Here is a 25,399-nt window from a genome sequence, read left to right on the forward strand (position 1 = left end):
ATAGGATCTTAATTGACCACTATCCCACTGAGGGGAGAAATCTTAGGGTTTACCAGAAATAGCTTCACAAAAAAATATCAGATCCACACTCAGAGACAGTCAAATAAACTTAAAAATAAAATAGCTGTTAGGAAATTTTAGAAAAGAAATAAAGAACAAAAGGGAAAATACCCTCTAGCTACTGTGTAAGTTGGATAAATAGACAGGGGCTACTCCTTAACATGGCAAAGACACAGTTTAGGAAGGACACATTGTACATTTCCAAAACTCTTAGCAAAATAGGAAAAAGTGGGCTGGCATTAATTGCTGTCTCTTCAAAACCATGAACTCTAGTTTTGAAACTCATATGAACTAGGTTCAAAATCAACAAAAGGAGGTGATTCTTCATGCAAGAGTACATGAGTGAATCTCATTGTCAAAGAAAGTGAAAGAAGCTGAGGATGCAAGTTTACATGGGTTCAAGAGAAAAGGGGAGAAGTAATCTTAGCCCACTAATAAGCCAATAGACCAACTGAGTCCTCTGCCAAAGCCAGTGTTGCCATTATTATGTTTGATCCCTTCCTCATCTTTAAAGGAGAGATGAACTTGAACTGCAAACAAGGAAATTCAATATCCTATCCGAAGAAGACCTTATTTATTTACTTTTTTTTGTTCTGACCTTCAGTTAATACCTCTGGATAAAAGCTGACATATAAAACTAACCTTATGATAGAAACAACATCATGATCATGAATGCCAAATTTCTGCATTAGAACAAGCTGACATTCATTATAAAGTGTCTTAAAGATTAATGAAGCTTAAGGAAATCAAGCTTCAACTTTTAAAACTGATTTAAAAGAGTAACTTATATGTGCAAAATGTCCCAGATGCAACACGTTCACCAGAGAAAGTGTTATTTTTGTATAACAGAAAAAGGAAAACTCAACTCCGCACAAGGTTAAAGACTGTATTTTAATCACGGACTGAAACATCATGATTTACAAAACTGATGGTTAGATTTAAAACCAACCACTACATCTTTCTGTGGGAATACTCCCCCCACACCCTAGCAGACTTGGGGTTCAAGTGAAGAACAGAGCTGTTCACGTTTGCCTTTGGGACTGAACAGTGATTTCCAGGATGATGACTGATGCTTCAAGGATTCACCTAAGATGCTTTTCAATGCATTTCATTTACCCAGTTGAAAGTGGCTTCTTCTAGTGAAGTCTGCTGGTTTCATCAGAAATCCCAACCATCTTGCAGCTTTCTGTCCAGAGCCTTCTCTGCAGCTCCTCGTCATATGCTATGTCAGCCGATTTTGTCCTTTCCTCATTGTAAAGGTAGCAGCCACCAGCTCCTTCCATCTCAGGCGATACTGCTGCATAGATGGTTGTAGAGGCTCCTTCCTCTGGAGTCTGCAGAAACAAAAAAACCAAATTCAAGTGAGGCAGGTACAACAGAAGAATTATGTTACACCATAGGACCTTATCAACAAACATCCTCCGTAATTTTGCATCTCACTTGTAGTCCTTACGCAAATCTGAAGCTTGTAATGATAAAAAAGCCACCTATTCAACTGGCAAAGTAGAATCCATTTCTACAACAGTGCTATTTTGAGATAGCTTCAAGCCACAGAACAGATACGCAGAAAACTCTAGTCCATTTTTTCAAGGGCTAGTCAGATGGAGCATACAAAATAATTGATTAAGTTTTCACAGTTAGAGCTAATAAACCCAAAAGCAAGCACAAACATTAAAATCCTAGTTTAATTATTCACTTTGCAAGGATGAAAGGGTCTGTGCTCTTCTGTAAGAAGATGAAGGCTATGCTGTATGTGCAACGCATTCATTGTAACAACAATATGACATGAGCAAAGGATCATGGAAACCATGACAGCAAATTAAGATTCTGCAGTTCAATCCAAGCAAGCAGGTAAGCCAGGGAATTAAATTTTACACAGAGCATAGTTATCAGGGTTCTGCAGTGTCATCAAGCAAAATGATGAACGATCTACAATGTCTGATATAGCATGACTATTAAATGAAAATTAATAAGTGAATAGCTTTGAGTGATAACTCCTTTCATCCTGAGGATATGCAAAACATTTACATTTTGCATTCAGAAGGATCACACAGCTAATACTGAAATTATTTCCATTACATTTTTTATTCTAATTGAAGGGCATATTTAAAACACAACATTTGACATACTTTGCCTTTATCAGTGATGTAATTATGATCAATGCCTGCCAGATAACAATGTATCATTTTGCAACCCTTTCAGTCATTATTTGAGGCATTAACAGTATTGACGCTGCTCATAGCTTTGTCTGCAGCACCTGACAGGATGTCTTTTCCTGAAGAACTCACTTGATGAATGAGAAAGTAGTGAATAAGTTACTCAGTGCCTTATAAAAAAATAAATCTAACCAACTGGAAGCTTTTTGTAATGTTTACATTTCTTAAGAAGGTGACTGTACTATGAGATTCTATCTAGAAACACAAAGTGCTTATTTACTTTAGTTTACTACTCTACTACTCCTTCACTCTTCTTTTTCCTAAGAAAAATAGTGCTGTTCACATCCAGTATATTATGTAAATAACATAAAGGTATGGGCATGCACAATTCTTTGCAGGATCGGGATAGAGTCTATGTGCTCACACTATAATGATCAACTATGATGCAATATAAAATATCTTAACATTGTAATGTAGCAGAACAAAGATGAATAAGAGCATTCATATTCTATACAACTTATTCTGAAAGACAGAGAGAAACCAAAAGGTTTTTTACATACTGCTGGGCTCTAAAAAAAATTAGTGATGCAGATAAACCACTGCCTCATGTGATGGTTCACCAGACGTTATGTTCCTGAGTTCAACTGCTCTCCAGCATAAACAAGCATAAATGTCAATATCGATGAAACCAGATGGTCTTTAAAGTCTTTTCCAACCCAAGCTATTCTATGATTCTAGGATTCTAAATGTTATGGAAATATGTTAAGGAAAACAATTTTTCCACTGCAACAGGGAGTGAGTTGCATATGTATGATTAATCTTCTGAGTGCCTAATTAATGTTGAAAGTTTTAATGTTCCCTTACTTAAGAATCTCTTCATTGTTTTGGCATGTTTTCTGTTTTAATGAAAGTAAAAAGGAAACCCAGAACAAGGAGTGCCCTGGTTGACCTACTTGTTTTGAGAGACTGGAAGTAAAGGTGTTGTGGATCCACCTCTGGATCTTGTCCATACCTACTATGAAATTAGTGTACATCCACTTGCCCACACACAGTCAGACTCTTTCTGGGAAAGTGTTGGGTCTACTACACACCCACAGATCAACTGCAATAAACAAAGACACACAGACACATGCAGATGTCCTGTCTGTGTACCAGTGCCCGAGGACCTCTTGGGAAGACAGAAGCTGGCAGCAGGTTGCAACCACTGGAGCTATTAATGAGTATGTGGACAAGGAGCAGGACAAATTGTTCCAGCAGAAGCAGCCTCACTGCTGGTTGCCAACTTTCCTGGGGGTCCCATAGCTCTTCTTTTACCACATGATAGCCCATCAAAAGATGAGGAGGAACCATAAAGCCCGTGGAAAAGAAAATAACCACAAGCAGGAGACTGTGCTCAAAGCAACATATCTGACTCATTCTTCGATGCCAATGGCCTTCTAGGAAGAAGAGCACCTGATAAAGGGCCAGAGAAATCACCAGCCAATGGACATATATCTTGAACTACAAAACCCCATAATCTTGTCAATACTAGGCACTAATGCTTGCAAAATGTGTTAGTTGACAACAGTCAGTCCCTACAGCAATGTTGCCATGAAATGTCACATCCTTTCCATTTGACTAAAACAGGAGCAACAGCTTAACTCTTTGGAAAACATGTGTCTGGATCTGTTATACATGATGGCTTTGTGGTACTTTCCTTGATAATCCACGCACTCATCCACTTCCACCCTCACCTGAATTCATAGCTCAGAGTACTGGGTAGCCAGCATGGTTCATCAGAAACCACAGAAAGCTGAACAGTAGAAAAAAATTAATGAGCTTCTCTACTTCCTTTTCTGTAATCCATTCATTTTCTCAGCACCACTTTCAGCAACTACCAACAAACAGTGAGAACCTTGTTAAGTGTCCTAAACACAGTGACAAATAGTTTGAATGGACAGCATGCATATATTTCAATTTGTACTGGTTGACAGTTGGCCACATGACTGGAAAAAAAAGCAGTGATACAAGCAATGGTATCAGGGGATCGATCACTTTGGAATAGCTTTCCCTCACCCCACTCAATCAGACAGTTGTACTTGATTTGCATTTCATGACTTCAGGATGATGCCATCCTGAGAGATTTTAGGAGAGAAGGTTGGGCAAAAAGGACAGGGAGCAGGAAGCAGCTGGTAAACTCAGTGACTGACATCACAGTTGAGTTTTGAGGGACATGAACAAGGGGCCAAACAGAGAGATGTGCAGTCAGGACTGTCTGGTATTCTGACATATCACTTAAGGCTGAGGAAAAACATGTTAAAACACCTTTATCCATATAATTTGTTCTGCAGTATTGATGGAATACCCCTCATCAGCAACATTAGGTAGACTGGTGAAGGAACCCTCATCAACACTGGTTCTATAGCACTGGTCCTACTTTATGTACCATGCATTAGGTCACCCACTTTTCAGTTCATACAGAAAATCTACTCCTGAGCTGATGAGTTAAATGAGCTTGGAGATGTTGGGGGGTTTTGATACAGAGATTTGTAGTGTTTGCTCTGTGGCCTCGCTTTTTTAAATGACTAAGTTTCCATCAGGCCCTTCCTGGCCAGATAACATGTCTCTGGCTAGCCACATGTTTTCCCAGGTTACAGCTAGGAAGATGCAGAATGCACTGAACAGGTCGTCTTCTGGGCTTCGGTACTCAGGCACTTTTGGCTGTGTTCCTTCACTTTTCTTAACGTTAATAATTCTGGTAATATTTTAAAAATGCTGGTGTTTTATTAACTTGCTTTTGGACTAAAAAATTCTGTATGTATGCAGTTTTCTTCCTTTTCTCTCTTCCTTCAGGAAAGACAACAATCATCTGGGATCCCTGAACAGTACTATACATATACTGAGGAGGGATGAACAACAACAAAGAACATGAAATTACTGTTATTGGGTACAGCAAAGTCTTTCATCTACTTGGTGGTAGCTAGTGGAGGGTGACACCCAGTCACCCTCAATACACTGCTTGACTCTCAAGAACAAAGGCAAACACGAAATATGGAATAGTTTGAAAACTTTCAGAAACAGAGTAGCTGGGATTGTGTTGTCATGAATATTCAAGCAAACAAGCTTGAGAGAAACAAATTAACTGTTTCAAGGGTGCGCTGATTACTATGATCTGTGACCTACAAAATCATTTCAAAACCCACTTTCTGGTGTAAGACCCCAAGTTGAAATAACAACAGCTGCTGTCACAGCCTCCTGGTGAAGACAGGGGCCATGTGTGCTCAGTGTCTGTTGTGTAACTTGTGCACTGTCTAGACCTTCTAATGTGACTGCTGCTTTGAGAATTCCAGACAAAAAATAATCCATTGAAACACTGAGTATGAAAACAAAGGCTAAAAAGGAATCATGACGCAGGTGCACAGGCGTGTTCAGCCACCTTTGATCAATAAGGCTGTAGCAAGTGACTGGATGTCCTAGTGTGACCAATGGCAAGGGCCAACTGTCAGGTCCCCAGGAAGCCAAACCTGCCAGAGAGGTGTGGCAGCACAGCTTTTCAGCAATCTCTGCCTTCACTCAAAAGCCCTGGTTTCCATCTGTGTTCTTTCTCTCTCCTCCTATTCTTTCACATGTAGCTCGCTATTATTCTCTTTCTACCCAATTTCTGCCTTGATAATAGACTAGAAAGAGATAGAGATATTTTAGTGAATATACAGTTCTCCCTAGATACCCAGTCAGCACTGTCAAATTAATTTCTCTTCAATCCCTGGTTCACAGCAATGAGAATTCTTTAATAAATTCACTCCATAACAAAATTCTTTAGATTTTGTTGTTAAAAGAATACCAGCTACAAACAGAAATGACTCAGTTAAAATGTGAAGCCTTTTTCCTGACAATGTTGTGGCTACAGAGAAATAACTTCTGAATCAAAGATATGAGTATATAATAAAAGATGAAACTTCGATGAATTAAGAATGCAAAAGCAACTTTCACACTAAAAAAATACCAAAATTTGGAAGGAAATGAGCCTTTATAATACAAAAAATTCATGACTATTCTGATAAAAAGAGAAGGTTTCCCTGAGCACAAGATACTGAAAAGAACAGAAGCAGAGACAGCTGGCAAACAGACACAGAGAGTATCAAAACCTGAATCTCCCTTTCCTTCTGAAAGCAAATTTTCTGGAAAGACATTTCAAAAAACTACAGGTACACAGAGAGAATAGGAAGCCCCATCTTGTCTTCAAATCAGCCCCCAGACAGGTGGCTGGGATGCCTGTAGACAAGGTAGAAAAACCTGTTTTCATGAAAAATGGCCAAGTAGCTCTACTCTGAAGTACTGGGATGGCTCTTCTTTCAGATTCAAAACATAAGTGAAATTTTACTGAGGAAGGCAGTAGCCATGGCTCTGAATCCTCCTCTTCTGAAGCAGCTACTTCAGGCTAAGCAGGTGTGCTGGTTTTGGTTGGGGTAGAGTTAATTTTCTTCACAGTGGCTAGTATGGGGCTGTGTTTTGGATTTGTGCAGAACACAGGATTGATAATACAGAGATGTTTTTGTTATTGCTGAGCAGTGCTAACACAGAGCCAAGGCCTTTTCTGCTTTCTGTACAGACTCTGGCAAGGAGGCTGAAGGTGCATGGGAAGCTGGGAGGAGACACAGCCGTGACAGGTGATCCCAACTGACCAAAGGGATATTCCATACTATAGGACATCATGCTCAGTATATAAAGTAGGCGGAAGAATAAGGAAGGGGAAGATGTTTGGAGTGATGGTGTTTGTCTTCCCAAGTCACCGTTATGTGTGATGGGGCCCTGCTCTCCTGTAGATGGCTGAACACTTGCCTGCCTGTGGGAAGCACTGAATGAATTTCTTGTTTTGCTTTGCTTGTGTGCACAGATTTTGCTTTCCCTATTAACTGTCTATCTCAACCCACGAGTTTTCTAGCTTTTACCCCTCCGATTTTCTCTCCAATCCTGCTGGTGGGGAAGTGAGCGAGTGGCTGCTGACTGGGGACATCAACAACAGGACATCATGGATCACTTGAAATAACATGAGACACCTGTGTTCTCAGGCAACTGAATGAAGCCCCTGTTGGCTGGCCAGCTTTCTGGGCCACAGAAAAGAAAACTCTACTGACTTCAAAGAGCAGCTCCAACAGTGAAGTCACTTGCAGTTATTACAAAATTAAATTTGCATGTCTTAATTTCAAACTAAATCTCTCTCACTTAGAAGTGCAATATAACCTCAGTGATGTGAGCAGGAGTGTTTTGGATCCATACTTTGCATTTTCTAAGATGTTGAAATAGAGAACTAAAAGAATGATGTTCACTTTTAAGCAATTTTCAAATGGAAACAAGAACACAACTTCACATGACTGAATATGAGTAGCGACTTGAAACTTCAGGTCAAAGTCATTAATCAAAACTGAGTCCTTTATTCATTTTGTCAAGTGCATTGAGGAAGATTACTTTGCCTGAAGGTTGATCCCAAAGCTTGCTTTGCAGCAGACAGCGATGTCTTGAGAGTCAGAACTGAGATATCGCTGCAGCCACTGAAATTACATTACACTTGTTACCTCACTCAGCTCAGTAACAATATGCAAAATTTGACAGACAGGAGCCTGTTGCCCCAGACATTGCATAAACATCCAACCAGAGACACTCACTTGCTGGAACATCCAGTCTCTAGGAAACAAAGCAGGCAATAGCAGGTGATGAGAGCTAAGAGAGTACACCTACTTCACAAAATACTGAAGCCTCTTCTGGGAGCATGACACTCTGGTTAATCAGCTCTCTGGAAAACTGAAGGTTCCTATTGCTGAGGATGCCTCAGTTAAATCACTGAGAATTGTCCTGGGTACCTTCACATAATGTGGGATTTTCTGCAACACTTCTATTCACAGACAGGCAAGAGATTTACTGAAGCAAAGGTATAGGTCAGGAGAAGACATGAGGAAAGTATGAGCCTTCTAAATCCTAATCCTGAAGTGTCATGCTCTAGGCTGTAACTCCTTTTCTGCATTTGTTTACTACCAGCTCTATGGCTATAATTACAGTATCATGCTAGCAATTGAATATAATCTTCATCATTCCAAGATGTAGACTGATCTATTATTAAGTAAGAATACTGAATTACAGCTTAGTATTCATGTTACATATATGCTAAAGAACCATGCTTTAAGGAACACAAGGCTTTAATTCTACTGAGTTTTGAACTATTTCTATCTGAGAAAAACGAATAAGAGCATAAGATGACTCCTCCCTCCAACAAAGCTCTTAGAGAGGCAAACTCTTTGATAGGTAGTGGCTGGAACATCTGCATCATTTAATAATATATGCACAATTTTTCACTTGAAAGGACAATTTAAATATGAATTGAAATGTGAACGGATGAAAATTAAAGAGAACTTAACAAACAAACATGAAAGCTTTAGAGCTTTAATTTTCTATGCATTATATTACAACAGTACATGGGTCATCTTTAGTTTCCTGAATTCTTTCAAATAAAGATAGATTTTGGCAATCATAGAATCATAGAATCAGCTGGGTTGGAAGGGACCTCCAAGATCATCAAGTCCAACCCTTGATCCACTATTGCTGTGGTTGCTAGACCATGGTGCTAAGTGCCACATCCAGTTTTATCTTAAAAACCTCCAGGGACGGAGAATCCACCACTTCCCTGGGCAGCCCATTCCAATGTCTGATTACCCTCTCTGTAAAGAAATTCTTTCTAATATCTAACCTAAACCTCCCCTGGCACACCTTAAGACCATGCCCTCTTGTCTTCCTGATAGTTGCCTGGGAGAAGAGACCAACCCACACCTGGCTACAACCTCCTTTCAGGGAGTTGTAGAGAATGATGAGGTCTCCCCTGAGCCTCCTCTTCTCCAGGCTGAACAACCCCAGCTCCCTCAGCCTCTCCTCATTAGACTTGTGCTCGAGTCTCTTCACCAGCCTTGTTGCTCTTCTCTGGACCTGCTGCAGGACCTCAATATCCTTCCTGAACTGAGGGGCCCAGAACTGGACACAGTACTCCAGGCGTGGCCTCACCAGTGCTGAGGGGAAGAATCACTTCCTTGGACCTGTTGGCCACACTGTTCCTGATACAGGCCAGGATGCCAAAATCAAAACAACACAGAAAAGCACACAGAAGTGTTTTTGTTTGAAGTGGCATTTTTGCCAGTCCTAGAGAGTAGGAGACACAGTAAGGCTCTAGGTGCTGAAGAGGACGCTCCTGAGTGCATATACCTCTGAACAATTTATTACCTGCCTGCTCATAGTAAATAAAATGTCTTTGCTGGCTTTTGGTGAAAACACAAGACTTCAGGCATAAGATATATTGCAAGTTCTAACTTGTAGCCCCCTACCATCATCTTCACTTTTTTACTTACCATTTAATATTTGACAAGTCATGTATCTTGTTTTCCCTTCTTAGAAAACAGAAAACAGAAACTGACATATCTCCAACTTCACAACTTTCTTATAATGACTGTTATTTTTTTTAAATTATTATAAGCACTCAGGATGGGCATGGACCTCCCAAATATTTAAAAGAAAACCACAATATAGAAAGCCTTTATGAACTATTATGAGATCAAAAACCATAAAGACTGTACAGAACAGAGACAAAATGAAATAACCCAAAATTACAGAGGCCAGCAGCTATTTCACAGCCTTTCTGTTTTAAATTGCTGCAACCCCCATTTTGCACCCCAAACAGCAGCAGGGCTATTTCCATCTGTGGGCTCAGGCAGGTGGTGGGGCTGGAAGAGGCTGGCTGCTAGCCTCGCTTTCTCACCTCCCCGCTGGAGGCACTTGCTGGAACTAGATGGCTCAGGTGAGAAGGTGCAAATCCCTCCCTGGATCACCAGGTAAGGTCAGTGGAGGACACTTCTCCCCCATGACTCAGGCAGGCCATATGCCTGCAGTAACAACAGTGAAAACCAGAAATAGTGAAGTACACAAACTAACTCAAAATTAGTACCGGGTGCTACATCTCTGCATTAATAGCATGCAAGATGAAAATATGCTTGGGAAGATGGGAGAGATGAAAGCAAAAATACTTTCTCCCAAATTTCTTGGGTCTACATTGAAGTGGCATGCTAGCTGGGCTACAACATGTCCTGCTGGTGGGTCTGCTCCACACAAAGCTCCTGCATGGAAAAAGAAACTTCACCTTGCAGTGCTTATCCTCGCCCTGAGTCTCAGCCTTTATAAAAAAGACATTAAGCTATTGCAGAGCATCCGAAGGAGGGCCAGGAGGATGGTGAAGGGTCTGAAGGGGAGGCCTTATGAGGAGCAGCTGAGGCCACTTGGTTTGTTCAGCCTGGGAAAGAGGAGACTTAAAGGAGACCTCATTGCAGTCTACAACTTCCTTGTGAGGGGAAGCAGAGGGGCAGGTATCTATCTCTTCTCCTTGGTGATCAGTGACAGGACCCAAGGGAATGACATGAAGCTGTGTCAGCAGGGGTTTAGGTTAGATATCAAGAAAAGGTTTTTCACACAGAGGATGGTTGAGCACTGGAACAGGCTTCCCGGGGAAGTGGTCACAGCAGCAAGCCTGTCTGAGTTCAAGTATTTGGACAACACTTTCAGGCACATGGGGCACATTCTTGGAGTGTCCTGTGTAGGACCAGGAGTTGGACTCAATGATCCTGATGGGTCCCTTCCAACTCAGCATATTCTAAGAATCTATGATTCTATGCTTCCTTTTCCCTTTTGCTGACTCTGAGCCTTTCTGAAGGACTGAAAGATCACATTCCTGAAGACACCGAGTTGGCTGGAAGGAATAAGTTTGAAGCAGATCACCAAATACTATTGTTGTGGTTCAATCCCAGCTGTCAGTCAAGTACCAGGCAGCCACTTGCTCCCCTCCCATCCCCTTTTGGGATGGGGATGAGAATCAGAAAAAGATAAAACCCATGGGTGAAATAAGGACAATTGAATAATAGAAATAAAGTAAAATATAATACTAATAAACTGTAATGAAAAGGAAAGAGAAAGAGAACCAAGAAAGACAAGTGATGCACAATACAATTGCTCAATCCACTCACTGAGGCCCAGTGAGTCCTCAAGCAGCAATCTGTCTCCTGGCCAACTCCTCCCAGTTTATATATTGAGCATGGAATATCCCTTGGGCCAGTTTGAGTCAGCTGTCCTGGCCACGCTCCCTCACAGCTTCTTGTGCACCTCCTGGCAGAGCATGGGAAACTGAAAAATCCTTGGCTTAGCATAAGCACGACTCAGTGACAGCTAAAACATCAGTGTGCTATCAACGTTACTCTAATACTGAATCAAAAACTGTACCAGTTCCTAAGAAGAAATTTAACTCTATCTCAGCCCAAACCAGGACAACCATTTAGCACTGTCCATGAGTTTAGCAATGCTCTGAGTTTCTGGTTTTTTATACAGTTATTGTGTTTAAATTATAGTTTCACAATATTCCCAAAACTGAGAGTAGAAAGCCCAAATTGGAAGACAGATGAAAGTGGTGGGGAGGGAAGGAATCTTATTCTGGAAATTTATGTTTCCCATAATTCCAGTTGCTGGCTATTTCATTATTTAATCTTGAAATGATAATCTTTGAATTATAAACAAAAAAGATAAAAACAGGGGTGTTAATCTAGATCTGTCCCTAGTAACATACTGCAAAGATGGAAAACAAAAAGACTAGACTAACTTTCTATAGTTATTTTAGCAAAAGAATAGAATTAGGTGAGAGTGGTTCAGATTTTCTAATCTTATTTTTCTGATAGATACAGTAAAGAGAATTAGTTAGTTCAGGTCAGTTATCACAGTTCATACACCCTTGGTTTTGCCCAGTAAATTTGGGGTATTTCTGTTTAAGTATTAAAACCTTTAAAAATGACTGTTCTCTTCATTTTAATTAATCTCTATTTCATCTGGAAGCAGCTTGTAAAAAAAAAGCAAAGAAAAAGATTAGTCATCCTGTAAACAAAACTACTGTTTCCCATTTTCTATCACAAGGCTATCAGAATGCTAAAGTCATAAAATAACAGATAGATTCTGAAACCATATGATTATGGAGCTGTCTATGTAGCTTATCCTCTCAGTTACCCAAGAGCAGTACTAAATTTAAAGGCAAACACTATATTCAGTTGCAAATTAACATATCTGAATGCTTACTAACCCACCAAAATCAACTTGTTTTTAACAAAATAACTAAAAATGCAAATGCAAAGGAGGACTGAATCTGATTATTCAAATCAATTTTTTTTTTGTCATGTAGACTGAAAATGAAATTAATCTCTCTAACTTAAATCCCTTTGCTTAAATCAATCAGCCTTGGGGCTCTGTACTATTTGCAAAGGAATCTATCAATGGCTTAAATTCAGAAGAGACCCAGAGAACGTGTATAACTTTAGACAGGCAAATAGTGCCATTGTTTCAACGAGATTAATCATGTCTCTAAAACTATGTCAGACAAGATCTGAGGCATCACATCTTTTCCTGAAGAGCTCATTACAGACAGAGCAAACACACAGATCCTCAGTCACACAAATGTTTCCCAAGGTCTGAAACACAAGCAAAAAACTTCCATCTTGAAAAGAATTACTCAAGTGTTTAAGCTCATCACATTTAATCAGCTAAATGGTCTGAAAGAAGGGTAGTCTGGTACTCTTTGTGCTGAGAGGGGTGTTAACCTGGGGAGAAGTGATAGCATTAATAATTTGCCAGGAGGATGAGACAAAAACAAGGAGGATGAGCTGTCAGTTCTTGCCAGTGGAACAGATAAGGGAAAGCATGAAAGTGGGATGTACCAAAAATTGTTAACTACCAGCAAGCAGAAAGACCCAGATTTAGTATCCACTGAAGCTGTGAAATTTAGATCCAGGCTTATTTCTAAGGGTTTTTTTTCAAACCTTCATTAAGGTAGCAGTTAGAGTGAAAAAAATTTGTGTATCCATTCCAAAGGCCAAGACTGGATTTGGTGACAGATGTACCATGTTCCTGTTTCCTTTCTGGATGACAGAAGACACAGTAGAAGTGTCACATTGCTGTATAGGTGATATGGCATACCCCATTCCTGTGGAAATGACTGAACTGACTGTCCTGGCTTTTGTTGAAGGAAGAATAGGTTCAAGTTCTAAAAATGAGATCCATAGTAAACAGTCAAATCTCATTACCTGAAAGACAGTGAAAAGCTGGAAAGGAGAAAAACATTTAATCCCTTTCACATCCAAAATCTTTCCCTAATATGCTATTAAAGCAAAAAAAACAAAAAAAGTTGGGGGGCAAGAATGTTAAAAATCCCAACAGTCTTCCTGAAAATCTTCATACTCCTTTTATTTCATTCTCAAGTAGCTCCTGTGTCTGCAGAGAGCTTTTGATTGCAGTTTTGATACTGGACCAATTAAGGATTTAGGTAGCCATGGTGCAGAGACTTGCACTTGCAGAGCTATCAGTAGTCAAAATAAAACAGTGAGAATTAACCTTTTCTTTTCATTAAGGTCCCCAGAAGACTTCCTGTTGCACTGGAATTCATATGGTTTTTTGACATAAACATTAGACCAGTTGTTTAGAATGGAAAGCAAATACTGTGAGGCTTTATGGTTTGATAAATACACGTTACTGATTCATCTCGTGCCCAAATAATTCACTTTGTTTAGGGAGATAATATTGAATAATATCTTCTGTAATGTCATTTTTCTACACATGTCCTTTGTCCTCAAGAGTTCAATCAGTGAGCCCTCCTCCCTCACTCACTCGCTCAAGGTGATACACTGCAAGCAGTAATGCTCCAGATGACTAAACTTCTGCTTCCCAAGAAAAATGCCAGTTGAATTAATGCAGAAGTGTGCTATGGTTTAAATAACTGCTTTTAACTTGTAAAGGCACTGTCTGAAGTCTGAGCAGAGGCTCGAACACTAGTGCAGACCACCTGTCCCTGCCCTCCCCTCTGCCTCTCCTGCCTGCTCAGCAGCTTTCTTAAAATTCTGCTCTTCACCCGCAAGTCTGCACAGCTCTGCAGCTGCCTATTGTTATTTAACATGTACTTCACAGTGGAATTGAATTGTTCCAATCAAGATTAGGGTTCTGTTTCTCTAGCTGGTATACAAAGCATGTCTGCAGAGAAAACTTTCATCCATTTCTCTGCCTGCCTTTTCATTCTGCCCCACTACAATCTTACAGATAGTCCCAGTGCTTTTTCATTCCCTTTTCCTCCTGAATTCCTAAATACCTTTTGCCAGGCCCTCACTGCAACCTCACAGCAGAGTGTGGCTGCTACATCAGTGTCCCACTTGCCCCACTGGCTCGGATCCCTTTTTGCATCCCAAATGCCATGTAGAGGAGGAAGGGGCTCTGGGTAGAAGGGTTTCCAGTGCAGCATCAACACTCACCCTCCTTTGATCACCCATCCATGTCCTGAGCCCCTTAAGAAACCAAAAAGGGGTAGAGAGCAGCCTTCAAAGCCTGAGCTGTTGAGGGAGATGGCATTTACCATCTGTGGTGCAAATAAAGGAGCGAGCTCAAGCCTTTCAATAGTAGAGAAAGGAGAGAGAAACATTAGGTGAAACTTCGTCAATACATTGACGCTGCCAAATCTGAGAAGACAGGAGAAATGGTGGGGCCACAACCAGTGCCAAGCCCTTAGGGTAAGGCAGAAAACAAGGCTCTTCTTTGCAGCAAAATTGCAAGCAGCGTCGAAAGGGTAGTGTGATAGCTACACTGCTGGACATGCAGGGCCGCAGGGAAGGATTGTGAGCAGGGTTAGTCTGAGGACACAAAGACCACCAGCAGCAGCCACATTCCCTACTTCTGTGTGGCCCTTGCCAGGCCATGAGCCACTTCTGTGGCTGGAGGGACAAGCTGCAAAGCCCACTTTGCTCTGTAAACATCTGTTGAGCCAATGTGGCTCATTTTTAGTTCCTGAGCTCTATAAGGGAGCCACAGTCAAAAAGTAAGAGTTTCCAAGCAGTGCACTTTTTATATAAAAATAATCTAAATGTTTGGTTTTTATTGATTAGATAAACTCCTTAGTGTCCAAAATATAACTGATCTTTACTTTTAAATCTCTGTTCAATAAAAGAGGATTCCGACTGTTTCAAACTTTGCAAAATCTGTACATGGCTGGAAAAAAACCCACTTAACTTCCTTAATAGCTGCTGACAGTCTGTGAAACAAATAGTTTTAATTATTTTCTCCTTGCTGAATCTCAGGTCTCATCATTTGATCAAGAAGTTGCACATTACCAACAATTGGGATTAAATGGAAAGTCATACAGTAGGAAAAACAGGAAATTACATTAGCACTAAACAATGAGAAATATGCCCTTCTTGTTGTAGTCCTGTCCTTAGACAGCAGAACATTTGCAACTCCACAATCAAAAAAAACCCTTAAAAGCCCAAAAGAGCCCTTTAGACTTTTCCCATTCACCCTGAGACTTAACAGTGACTTAAATGTCACTGTGATCTCTGCAATAAAAAATATATTTTAAAGACTCCTTTCAGTTATTCATGAACAATGTACAGATCTTACACATTAGTTTAAAATAAGTGTTACTCATTTTTTTACTGTCACTACTGACGCATGAAAATGACTATAGAGCTAATCAATAGGTAATGACTGTATTTCAGGAGTAATGCTCTGTTCGGGGGAAAAAATGGCTGCAATTCACAAACAATTATTGACACTGTGAGGCACATGAATCAATGCCCACTAGAGATCTGCGCATTATTTAAAATTTCTTCAGCAATATTTGCCTTTGTTCCTTAGTCCCAGTGTAATTTTTCCTGCCTGTTATGCTGTGAATATATTAAAGGTTAGAGTGAATATATTGATGACTAGAATGAAATGGAAAAGCTAGTTTTCTGATGGATAAGCCCAACTACCAGCAGTGGCATGACTATTACCCGAGTGCTGTAGCCATGGTAGCTCTTTCTTGCATAAGACATTGTCTGTCACAAAATGATCAGGACCTCACCTCTCAAGGGTCCAGTATAACTCTGCTGGACTTCAGATTTTTTAAGTCTTCCCAGTTTTTTTCCTGCATGTAATGGTTTATGTCTCAGAGTAACTGGAAGTACATGAGGTGGACAGAGCTGGAGGTGGTGTACCTCAATACTCACTAAAGTCTCCCAGGAAGACAAATATATCACTGGCTCCTACAGGGAACCAATGAATTCCCGTTGGCCTAGTTCTCTAAATATAGCCCTTTGCCTTGTTTTTATCGCTGCTCTGTGTAGAGCAAGCGAAAGCATGAAATAGTCCAAGGTAAGAATCTGAATCCTCCTCTGTTAACACAGGGGAAAGAATAACCCACTCATTCTTCACTTGCATAAACAAATACCCAAGATGTACAGGGTAGTGAAGAAGATGATTACCTCTGGCTCTCACATTTTTCTTTTTGATTCACATGTAGCTTGAGACATGGCTGGTTTACATACTGAAATGATGCTGATTTACTTTAGGTTTTAACTGCAAACAGTTCTGCTTAGCCAGAACAAACATCTGGTCCTTGGGTAGAAAACAAATTGAAACAACAACATGCTTGCCATCAGAGCACAGCTACTCAAACATCTGCCAACAGTTACCAGCAGCATCTGATAGGAGGGGCAGATTTCTAGAAGAAAAAATGCCCAGCTGTGACTAGAAACAGATTTGGGTGTCTTGATACAGTTTGCAGAAGAAAACAGCAATATTTTTTAATTACTGACATAATAAAATGAGAAAAAGCAGTTTGGTTCTTGAAAGGAGATTCTTCTCTTAGTCTAAATTAATATTATGAAGAATTTACAAATAGTTGCAGATGACCACAGCATAAAAAAACCCCCAAACAAAAAACAAAACCACAAAAAGAAATCAGAAGAGAAAATAGCACTGAGGTACACGTTCTTACACAAAATGTTTCTCTAAGCAAAAATAGATACCTGAGCCAAGTATGCTCTTTAACTCCTCTGAAAACATAAAGTCATTTCAAAAAAGCTCACTCAGAGTTTTTATCCTTTTATTTGGGCAAGTATGAGAAATTATAAAATAAGATTGAAGATTTTCTCAGCATACATCTCATTTGCATGTAGTAGAGAGCTGCTCAAACTCGTAAAGCTTACTTTTGTGTTGAAAGGGAAAAAAAAATCTAGACAGTATTCTGACTGGTGCTAACTGCTGCTACTATAAACAAGTACAAATATTTCAAAACTATAGAGGGTGAAGTAGGCTCAATGGAATGGAGATGAGAATATAACCCAGAATATATTCCCATAATTTAAAAATAAATATTAGAAATGTATTTATGGGTATTAGAAATGTATTTATGGGGTGATGAGCAGGAAAGGATCTGCTATTCCAAAGCTCTGAGAGTACAGCCCTGCTGGCTCCTGGTTTTGCGGTCTAATTTAGAGAAAAGGTTACTATCATCTATCACATTCCACGGATTGTCAGAAAAGCCATCCCTACGTACTTCATCATTAAGAAGTCCCACTGAAGCAGTGTTATAAAGGCTTGCATTGGAGGTTAGCTGACCAATCACCAGCTGCTGTGTAGCTCTGCCATTTCTTTCAATTCAAAAGTATATTAACTGAAGGACAATTGCAGGTGTTCTTATCCATAATTTACAGTGACAATAACAAACAAAAGATCAAATAAAAAGGATCTTGCAGTCTTCCAAAATATTCAGTGCTTTTCATTTTTTTAGGGCTATTTATCTATCTTTCCTAAAAATTCTTAGGTATTGCAAGTGACTAAGGTTAAGAGTGAAAGACTGTTATTGAAAAACTACTTAATAATATCTGTTTAACTTGCAAATATACAGTATGTTACATTTTTGTTTAGTATGTAATTAAAAAGGAAATTATGTTTTTTATCAATATAATTTTGTATATTAAAAAGTTCTATACTTGAAAGTAAGTAATATTTTAACATGAAAATTATCTAGTCAACACAGATTTAAGGAAAGTAACTCCAAAACATGAAAAGTACTCCAGGCTCCAGCATTTTAGATATTTTTCTATGATAAAGACACTGTGTAACTGCAATAATACTTGCAAAATTCTGTTAATAAATATCTGCTTTCAACAAAAGTTTTACAGAAATACATGTTGACAGTGAAAACATAGAAAAATGAAATGAAGTTATATACACTTACTTAACAAAAATATCTTCCACCTACCACATATGAAAATAAGGAATTTTTTATGCAAGAAAGATGTTCACATGAAGAAATATCTGGTGGTACAAATGACCCAGCAATGTGGTGTTTACCAGAGAAACTGCACTATTTATTAATTCCTTGAAGTGGCAAAACACATGCATCTCAGTGACATGATTCTTAGATATTTCCATCATAAATATAAAAGAAACTCTACAAGCTGCTGACAGCAATGAAAGGTGAATGAGAGATTACTGAAATACAGCTAAATTGAGGGCATCTAAAGAGACCTATGTTTCAGTTTGCCACACCATTTATTTCTTGACAGTTCAAATTTTCTGTATAATCCAAAGGATTTATTTTGAAATCTAGACAGTTATTCATATTAGAGAGCAAAGCTTTTACTCAGTCATTTAGAGCATTGACACCTCTTAGCTATCACAGTAGATCCATGATTAGTAGTTTGCAGGAGGTTTATTGCTCTCATTTGAAAGACCCACACAAGAAAGATTAAGAACCTAGTTTTGACCTCTCTAAAATACCACATCATGGTTTAAATAAAAAAGTCCACAAAAACAAAACAAAGCAAAGCAAAACAAGCAAACAAAAACAAACAACTCACCCCAAGTATAAAATATTTTTTTTTTTTTTTAATTTTAAAACATGCCATATAAATTCTCCAATTAAGAAAAATATGGCAAGTGGCAGTGAAAATACCCATTCAGGGGAAGGAGACCTGACATCTCAAAAAGAAACTAAGAATAACTTTTCTTTCTCTAGACAAAGTCCTGAACCAAACTCTTGTCTCTGGACATTACAGGAATAGAAACCTTTGCTCTGCTAACCCCTACGAGTCTACTTTGGACACTGAGTTGGAGTCAGTTACTCAACCAACTCCCAGCAGGACTACAAGCCTCCTCAATATAGTCACCTTGAAGGTACTTTAGATGCAAACCAGACAATCAGGAAGACCCAAGATGATGGCCTTGAGCTGCTAGTGGAAACACAGGGGAAGGCGTGGTCTCTCGTACAAGGGTCACACTATTGCCTGTGGCTGGCTCGGCCTCTCTGCTGAAAGGGGTCTTTTGAGCACTCACCAACTTTGTGAAGAACACTGCTGTAACCCAGACTGCAGACTAACCAGAAAGCTGTGTTGTCTATCTCTACAGCTTCATTTTCAGTTTATCTTGGCTATTTTATTTTTTAACAGCATGGACAGATTTCTTGACCAGAACAATAAAAGATCTCATTTTTCTTGAAGCCTCTGCAGTCTGACCCATAGCACCCATTTTCCCTTTTCTCCTGTAGCCAAGAGCCTGGACTGGACTGTGGGACAGTTCAACACAGCTCATCAGTAACAACTGGAAGAACTACTGTCTAAAAAGGCAAGCATGAAGACAAGTGCAAGAAACGGTACATCTTCACCAATGGTTTTCCTAAAGAAGGATTTGCCAGGTATTCAACAAGTTCAAAATCAAAATGAATGTTTCTTGGCAAGTCTTCACTACTCGACCCTTATACTGGATTTCTTTTTTCTTTCCAGCATGGGAGCAAAACAGATAAACCTGAGGTAAAATAAAAAGGATTCTAAGAATAATAAGAATTCAGAAGGAAAAGGGGACTGCAGGGACATCTTGGGACATCTCTGAGCTAATTTTGCAGATAACTTATCAGCTGATCTTCTTCTCCATAAACTTATTTAAACTCAATCATAAAAACAACAGTTTTCTTATAGCTACCACTCTGTAGAAGCCTTTTCCAGAGTCTGATTTCACTGATTAGAAACAAGTTTCTTACTTCTTTCTTCTTCTTTCTTTCTCAGTTCCTCAAAGTAAACACATTTCCAGTCAGTTTGCTTCAATTCATTATTGTCTTGACTAAATTGTTTCCTTAAAAGCAACCTCACCCCTGTTTATTTTGATTAAAGACTACTGCTAGATATCATGATATAAACTGACAATAAAGAGAAGAAAAAAAGTTGCCCAGAGCTTCTACAGAGGCAAACTGAAATAAACACACAAAAACATGTGTTGCCTTTATGGTAACAGTGACAGCACTGGTACCATCCTTGAGCAGGATGGTACCCGCCCACACCTACAAAGCCTAATGGCTCTAGTGCTGTAAATTCTTTCGTTCCAACCAGGAGAGCACGGGACAGATTGTCCATCACATGTACAAGTGTAGCTTCTGAGCACCAGAGGTACTTTACAGTCTCCTTGGCTCCTCTGAGTAAACCATTATGTAGTGACCTGCAGATGACAAATCCAGGTACCTGAGTACAAACACATTTTATATTTTATCACTTTTCCAAACAGCTGGAAATAGATGACACCAGCAATCTGCTTTTGACCTAGGGCAATAACAAGTAGGTTGAAGTTGTACAGCCAAGATATTGGGTGATGGATATATTTTGCAGTGAAAACAGTGCTTGAGGCTTGCCTCAATATGAGAGGAAAAAAACCCCATCACACCAATAAAAAAAAACTGAGCACAAAGTGTATATAAAATAATATTAACAGGGCAAATATACTTAGAAAAAAATTACTATGTAAAATGCCCTTCTTCCTGTCTTCCAGATCTTCTTGAATGGATTTCAAGCATCAGCTGAACCTAGTATTATAAACATCTGAAGTACTTACTACCTCTGGAGATTTTCAGGCCCTCTAAAGCGATTAGGGTTCAGTGTATCTGTGCCAGCCTTAATCCACTTCCCCAGATAACAGGCATATAAAACAGAACACATGTGCCACAAACCTAAACCAAGCAAGAAAAATAAAAGGTCCGCCCCAGATGAAGGAGAACCTCTAAGAAGCTACATCAGACACATTTTACATGCTTTACAAAAGGACAGTATTCCACATAGAGGATATGAAGTTGAATCAGATAATCCTTGCTGCAAGAATATGCAGTAAGATTCAGACCTGAATGCTTTTATGTGCAGGTCTTATCTACTTGTTTAGCAGGTTCTGATCAACTATTCCTGCACAAAGCCACTGATGAAGTACCGTAAACTTCATGATGACGGAAGTAATCATTTTATATGCAAAGGAAAATGGTGACCTAAGTTGTCATTACTGGTCATGAGGCATGAAAGTTATGATAATTGAACTCTTCTCTGAGGAGTGACCAAGATACATTCACAGCTTGGACAATCATAAAAATAGCCTTTGTAACTAGACAATGTACAGCCCTGACAGAAAAAACAAGTATGCTTCCCCATAGTGTCTTTCCTACATCACTTTAGAATCACAGAATGGTTTGGGTTGGAAGGGACCTTAAGGGACCTCAAGGGACCTCTAGTTCCAACCCCTCTCCATGGGCAGGGATGCCTTCCATTGGACCGGGTTGCTCAGAACCCCATCCAGCCTGGCCTTGAACACTTCCAGGGATAAGACATCCACAAATTCTCTGGGCAACCTGTTCCAGTGTCTTACCAACCTCACAATAAAGAATTTCTTCTTCATATCTGGTCTAAACCTACACTCTTTCAGTTTGAAGCCATTCCCCCTTGTCCTGTCACTACATACTCTTGTAAAAATAAATCCTATCTTTCTTGTAGGCTCCCTTTACGTACTAGAAGGCTGCAATCAGGTCACCTCAAAGTCTCCTCTTTTCTGAGGATGAACAATTGGCTGAACAATGCCAATTCTCTTTTCCTATAGAAGAGGTGCTCCATCATCTTGGTGGCCCTCCTCTGGACCACCTCCAACAGGCTGATGTCCTTCCTCTGCTGGGGAATCCAGAGCTGGATGCAGTACTCCAGGTGGGAGGCACCTATTAAAATATACTCATAATCTATAAATTTATTTCAACACACAGAGCTCCAAAAACAATGGGACAGCTTTTCTCTTTCACATTTTTAATCATCCAAGGATCGTATATGACAAGTGGCAGGCTGTGGAAGACTGAATTTTGTATCTCAAGCTTGTCAGGCAAAAATACTGAATAAGTAAATCAATACTCCTCTTCCTGAGACACAGTCAGCCTCAGCAAACTGCTGCCAGCTACAGGGATGTGACATGCCTGGGGAGCCATTGCACAGTACCTCACAGTAAAGCCCTGGGAACACGGGGCTGCCAAGCACAGGGCACCAACTCTGGCAGCCTCCTATTCATTCAAAAAGTAACAGATACACTAAATTGGATAAAATATTGATAAGACAGTAAGTTAAACTTGTAAGTTGATGGTGGCTGGCTCCAAGACTTTGATGAGCAATTAATAAACATTAGGAGCAACTCATTTTTTCAGACCGTGCCTGAGCCTAGGGCCTGCAGCAGCACCTCCTTCCTATTCCAGTGACAGAAAAGTAGGTCAGCATGATGGGGCCAAGTAAATACCACTATAAATCCCATCTCTGATAAGCTGTCCAAGTTCATTCTTGTTTTATTGTGCATGGCTCAGGTTTCATCCAAATCCTCTTCTGCATATGTTCTGTATTTCCCTGAGTGCCTTGTCTGTGGTAACGTAACCCCTGTGGTTACTTCCCTTTCTCCAGCACTGAGATGGCAATAGGCAGATGTACACATTTGCCCTGAAGAGACTCACAAACACAATTTAAAGTGAATGTTTAAGTATGTAATAATGTATACAAACCACTAACTCTGGACAGATTGTATTAATGTCTTGTGTTTGGGCCACATCTAGGATCAAGTTTCTTCTAGGAAAAAAGGGAGCTATTTTACTTGTTAAAATCCACCAAATCCCAAGTATTTAGCTGAGAACACAATGAGAACAAAAAGAACCATGTGAACTACATCTTCCAGTATCTCAGTACTCTTTCTAAAATGAAACACAAAAGTTTGTGGCTTGCAATCATAATCATTACAGTCATTGCTAAAGCCAGAGTTACTCAAGTGACTTCTGAATGGAAACTTTTCATAACTCACAAATTGGGTGGTGGATGATCCTGTTACATTAAAAACTCTTTTGAGTTTTCCCTCAAACAGTGGGTGGTGCTTGCTTTCTGTGTTTCTCTCTTGTTACATACATTACGTTATTATAAACACATATGGGAAATACACACAACTACCCACGTAAATGCATGGCGATACCTATGTGATAAACTGTGGAGGTACATCGTGAATTGTAAACACATATGAGAAACACATTTCATAAGTAACTGTGATTTCCTCACCTGTAGCTGCCCACGAGCACATTTCCCACTTACACAGGAAATGGTCTGATATTCCAAACACCTTAGAGCTGCCATTTGCAAAAACAGCTTGTGCCCCAGATATTAGAACACATCTTTAGAAGAGTTCCTATTCTATCCCATGCACATCTCAAATTCTACTATCTTCAGTTCATTTTTTTAAAATAACACAAATTTAATGTCCTGTACCTTGGGAAGGGATTCCTCTTAACTAACTTTAACCTTTACACAGCACAGACATCTACAGCTGAGCTCGTCACTAGAGGACCCCTTTGTTGTTCACAGGGATAAACTGGCACTTGAAAGACTGAATTCACCTGGTCAGCTGTAGGTATTTATCTTAGGATAAGACAGGTCCAGCACTACCAGTGAGCATGAGAAGATCACTGGATGGACAGCTCTGATGCAGGCATTTACACTGCAGATATTTATGAGCTAGGAGACCTGTCAGAGCTGACTTCCAGGCACGGATACCTTAGACCACTGGAAAAGGGAATGTTTTCGGCTTCTTAGTAGAGCTTGGCATTTTCTGTCAATCTTTGAAAGCTCAAGATAACCACTAAAATTGTGTCTACATTATTCACCTAAGAATTTCTTTACTTCATATTGAAAGGTTTTTCAGTCTCTTTTGATCACTGTAAGTTAAAGAGTGTCACATTCAGAGAGGGGAAAAGGAAAGCCTGTAGATCTCCAAAACCTCCTAAAACTATTTATTTTCTATAGTGAGTAAGATCATCAGGTGATGGGACTCTGCAATATAAATTTTATCAGCATTGTTTTGTTATGGACACATTACTCACAAGTAGCAAAACAATGAGGAATTTAGGTAGGCCATTCCTGGAAAAATAGCAATGGATCTATAAAGCACACCATACCTGGTGGCAAACTGTCCATGTATAAATGTATGTATATATATATGTATACGTGAATCTATCTATCTATCTATCTATATGCCTGAATATGCACTCCCACAACCTCCTCCTCTGCGTCTCCTTATTTCAGTGATTTAATTCCAAACTGCTGCTCACCCATAAGCTCAGTTGTACGATTTTCCAAGGGAGGCCAGTGGTCTTTTTCCTTAACTTGATTTTACAACACTTTCATGTGGAAGACAGAAACTGCCTGCAACTCCTGTTCCTACTCTTGCTGAATGGGTCATTTTACTGGGGCTGGGGTTGTTTCCCCTCTCTTTGTTCTTTCTCTGACAGACAGGCTGATGAAAAAGGCTGCCCTGTATTCTGCTGTCAGTGGGCTCAAGTTTCCAACAGTGTTGTACTACCTGACCAAAATAAAATGGAATTTTAAGCACATGGTGATGGAGGTAGAATTTTCCTGATGCATGAGGGAAAATTACAGTAGTGTGATGTTATAACCTCTAATTTAAAAGATTATGCTAATGGTCTAGTTGAAATTTCAAGATTCTCTAATTCCCCAATCTTTCAGCTTCTTTTAAACCAAGAGGAATCAGTACAGAGGCTTTGGCATGTGTTTGATTCACAGCAAATTATCCTCTTCTTTTGTGTTTCCTTCATTTTCAACAAGTCTGACTAGGAATAGATTACCACACAAAGATATTAACCAAATATGTAAGAAAGTACTGCCAAGAAATGTTAGCAAGGAATAAATTGATTGATTGATGGAAAATGTCTTTCCTAACTTACTGTGGGTTCTGAATATGAAAACAGTTACAGATTACAGGATGATAGGTGCTGATGTGCTAACACTGGCTAGGTTCATATATTTTCACAATTTCTTAACTGTTTACTTACTCTCTCCAGCAATGGAGAGACTATTTTTTTCACACTTTTGAATACAAATTTAAATACTTTCAGATAAAATTAAATAGTCTGCCTGAGCTTTCAGGTTAAATCAGCAATCCTCTACCACATAGATGTTAGAGATAAATCCTTTGTTACACAGTACAAACACACCTGTTTTCAGTATGCT

General features: G+C 39.5%; 1 protein-coding gene across 4 annotated transcripts in view; it reads right to left on the bottom strand.

Moving 5' to 3' along the window:
• Positions 1-932: 932 nt before the first annotated feature.
• Positions 933-25,399, bottom strand: part of ZBED1 (zinc finger BED-type containing 1) — a 206,540-nt gene continuing 182,073 nt past the window's right edge. For all 4 annotated transcript variants that reach the window (XM_051809154.1, XM_051809152.1, XM_051809153.1 and 1 more), the window contains one exon: positions 933-1,394. In XM_051809154.1, coding sequence (XP_051665114.1) covers positions 1,197-1,394 — 198 coding nt within the window. In that variant the 3' untranslated portion in view covers positions 933-1,196. The remainder of the gene's footprint in view (positions 1,395-25,399) is intronic.

Source organism: Manacus candei, unplaced genomic scaffold (assembly GCF_025592945.1).
Source record: "Manacus candei isolate 608988 ecotype Guabito, Panama unplaced genomic scaffold, ASM2559294v1 h1tg000075l, whole genome shotgun sequence".
NCBI lineage: Eukaryota > Metazoa > Chordata > Aves > Passeriformes > Pipridae > Manacus > Manacus candei.